At 50.7% G+C, this 3,252-nt stretch overlaps 1 protein-coding gene across 1 annotated transcript; it reads right to left on the bottom strand.

The window, feature by feature from the left end:
* Positions 1 to 1,088: 1,088 nt before the first annotated feature.
* LOC137204108 (vacuolar protein sorting-associated protein 26C-like) lies at positions 1,089 to 2,780 on the bottom strand. The gene is given in 3 exon segments (XM_067701412.1): positions 1,089 to 2,026; positions 2,373 to 2,418; positions 2,420 to 2,780. Coding segments are annotated over 3 exon segments (891 nt in total). The 5' UTR covers positions 2,722 to 2,780; the 3' UTR covers positions 1,089 to 1,483.
* Positions 2,781 to 3,252: the final 472 nt, after the last annotated feature.

Here is a 3,252-nt window from a genome sequence, read left to right as displayed (position 1 = left end):
TCTCCCACTGCATGCAGGCTTGTCATCTTCTTGTGACATTTCTTTATATGCTATCTTTTTTTTGTTTGTTTCCTTTTTAAACGTTTTATTTCTGATTGACCTCTCCACATTTCCTGTGGAACTCACGATGTGTCTGAGAACCAGAGCAAGGCCCCATTTCTGTTGGAGCTCCAATAGCCAGAACGTGCCCCTGCCTAACCGGGCATTTCCCCAAAAAATGTACGGTTTTAGGTTCACAGCCTCTTTCCTTCACCTCCCCTTCCCCCTGCTGTAATGGGAGAACCTGACAAAGGACACCTCCAGCTCCAGGGCAGTAGTGGGACTGCTGCTGCCCAAGATACCCAAACGTCCGAGTTTTCCTTACTAACTGATGGTGGAGGTGCCCGTCCAAGAAGGGCAAGGAAATGGCTCTCGCCCAGGCCCCTCGAGTTTGAATAAAATGATAAAGGCGGCCGGGCTGCTGGCAGCTCTTCACGTAATAATTATTCCCTCAGGAGAGGAAGGCCAGGCAGCGTGCACGGTGCGCGGCTTACTTCTGAGGTTAATTGTGGACCCAGAGAAACAACAGCCGGATGTGAAGGAAGAAATGTGTTGTAACAGACCCACCATACACGGCAATTCCCAACAGGAGGCGAGGGAGAAAATGGCTTCAGGCCAAACTACCTCCCCCGACCCCGCCAACGCAGGTCCCTCACGTGGGATGGAGGTGGGCCAAGTTCATCAGGTCCAGGCCCCGCCCAGCACAGAGGGGTCTTCACTGCTGGCCTGGGCTCGGGTCCCCTGCCACTCAGAATCCAGCCAACAATGACGGGCGTGGACACGTGTTTTTGTTCCCGACAGAACCTCGCACTTAAACGGACTCGGAAGACGGCAGCAGGCAACTTCACACCAGGTCCTGAGACTCAGAAATACTCCAGCACCAGCTGTGGTCACCAGACCCCCTCACTCCTGGGAGGGCAAAGCACACTTTCCCCAGGTCCCCAAAAGTTCTGAAGTTATCACGACAAATGTTATAAAAGAGAACAGAGTGGGAAACACGCTGCGCATCTGCAGCGGGCACCACAGCACCCTCCTTGGCGGGTGTCCGCCAAAGTCATTGGCAACCAGCACGCCTGTCGCCACCCTGCGCAGTCGGGGAGCTGTCGGGAGCCCTGGCCACAACCGTCGGCCAGACAGGAGGTTTCCTTTGTCCCTGACCTCACTTTCCAGCAAAATTCAGACTCTGTTATAACTGTGCTCTGAACTTAAAAAGGAGCAGGTTAGTCAGGAGTCACAGGAAATTTACTCTCTGGGAAACAATCTTGCCAATGCCATGAAGAAATCCTGATGAATTTCAAAGGATAGTTCTGACTAGAGGGGCCTCGAGGGAATGAGGAAGAAGGGTCAGACTCATTTCTGATACAGAACCATCAAGAAAGCAAGTTCGGGGCTGCCGGCTTCAGCTCCCGTAGGTCCGCACGGCTGCATTTCCATCTGTTCCTGCCTACATCCTGCAGAGCTTCAGCGGGAATTTCTCTGTGATGAGGTGCTCAGGGTGAAGCAGCACAACAATGTTAACCTCGAACTCCACTTTGAAGTTGGTGGTCTCCAGTGTCGGACAGGTGAAGAGCTGGGGGAAGACCATGTATATGGGGACAGAGAGGCCCCGACACACGTCCCCATTGGCTATCTGAATGTTCTGAATTTCTGTGGCATCGCGGGCGTACCCTTCTGCACAGCCACAGGTCTCCACGCGCACCAGCTGCAGCTCGATGCTTTTGATGGTGGCCTCCGAGCTCTCCACCACCAGCTCTCCCGTTAGTGGGTGTGTGATAACACAGCTGGTTGAGTTGAGATGTCCTCTGATGAGAAATTTGGGGAGCAAGGCTCTCTCTTTGACATTCTGTAAGGTTTCAGGTGTGACAGTGAAGTCCACGGGACTCGGAGTCAGTTTCCCCTTCTAAGGAGCAGAGTGAATGATGAATTCACAGGTCTTAGTCAAGTCCTTGGCCAGCAGGGACCGCCTCATGTCACAGCGCAGGGTATACTTAGTGAGGATCCGACGAGGTAACGTGTGATAAGCCAAGGCCTGGCACACAGCAGCTCTGGGTAAAATGGCAGCTGTTTTGTAGTAAGGATGAGAAAACACAGGCAGCAGGACTGCAAACCCCTGGACGGTATCTAGACTTCACAGGCCAACCTGGGAGATGTGGGTCAGCCCCCAACTCGCTCTCACTCGCTGGGTTCTCTGCATGGGCAGCACTGCACTGGGTGCCAGGGCAAGGGCAGAGCTGTGCCCCACATGGGGAAGAGAAGAGATGCTAGGGACAGTGCTCAGAGTCCTGGAGCTCAGGCCCCCAGGGCATCTCAAAATGAGCTCTTCATACCTTAACCTGAATGTTGACAAACACGCTGTGATAAGTCTCATACAGAACTCTTACCCTTCACGTGCAGAGGAAATTCAAAAGGAATTTCTGTTTTGCCACTGGGAAATTTTCCTGGTTTCTCCATTTCGATGGTACTGTTGATAATCTGGATGGGCTTAACAGAATTATAGAATGCTTCAAACACACCCACACTCTTGGCGCTGAGTTGGAGGTTCACGGCCCCTTCCACTGTCAAGGAGACTCCCTGGTGCTGGACCAAATCCTTCCCAGATACGACCACCACCCCAGAGAGCATTTCCCTGGTGTGATAAACCTTGTTCGCTCTTTTAACCTTAATGTCCAGGGCGGTCCCCATCTCGAATACTCCGTTTCGGGAAACACTTCCGGTCACGCGTGACCCAAGGGAAAGGAGGGCACCCCGTAGATGCTATCTTGTTCACCACTTTTATCACACAGTTTGTTTGCCAGATTACTGAAGGGGAAGCTAAGGAAGAGATCTGGTCATCTGTTAATTACTTACTCTTCATTTCTACTTCTTTAATCTATGGAAATAACCAACAGGTTAGGCAAGATATTGTTTGATCAAAAGATTTTAAAAGTATGCTAGGGCCAGAAATGAGTAGAGCATGCGGGCGTCTGATTTAAAAGTGAGTTAACATTGTAAAGTAATTATACCCCAATAAAGATGTTAAAAAAAAAAAAAAAAGTGAGTTAAAATGTAGCTTTGCTAAATTAACAAGAAACGAGATTTTCTGCTGAGGACGGCTTCCTGAAAAGAATTGCTTACAACTGCACCCCCCCAGGCCCCTGTCAGACATCATTTCATTTCTATGGGATTAGGGACAAAGGTCCACCTTCTGTAACTTCATGCTGAGAAAGGGCATTG

The sequence above is a fragment of the Pseudorca crassidens genome, chromosome 12 (assembly GCF_039906515.1).
Source record: "Pseudorca crassidens isolate mPseCra1 chromosome 12, mPseCra1.hap1, whole genome shotgun sequence".
Classification (NCBI taxonomy): domain Eukaryota; kingdom Metazoa; phylum Chordata; class Mammalia; order Artiodactyla; family Delphinidae; genus Pseudorca; species Pseudorca crassidens.
The sequence above is the reverse complement of the archived record's forward strand: the minus strand, read 5'-3'. Positions and strand labels throughout refer to the sequence as shown.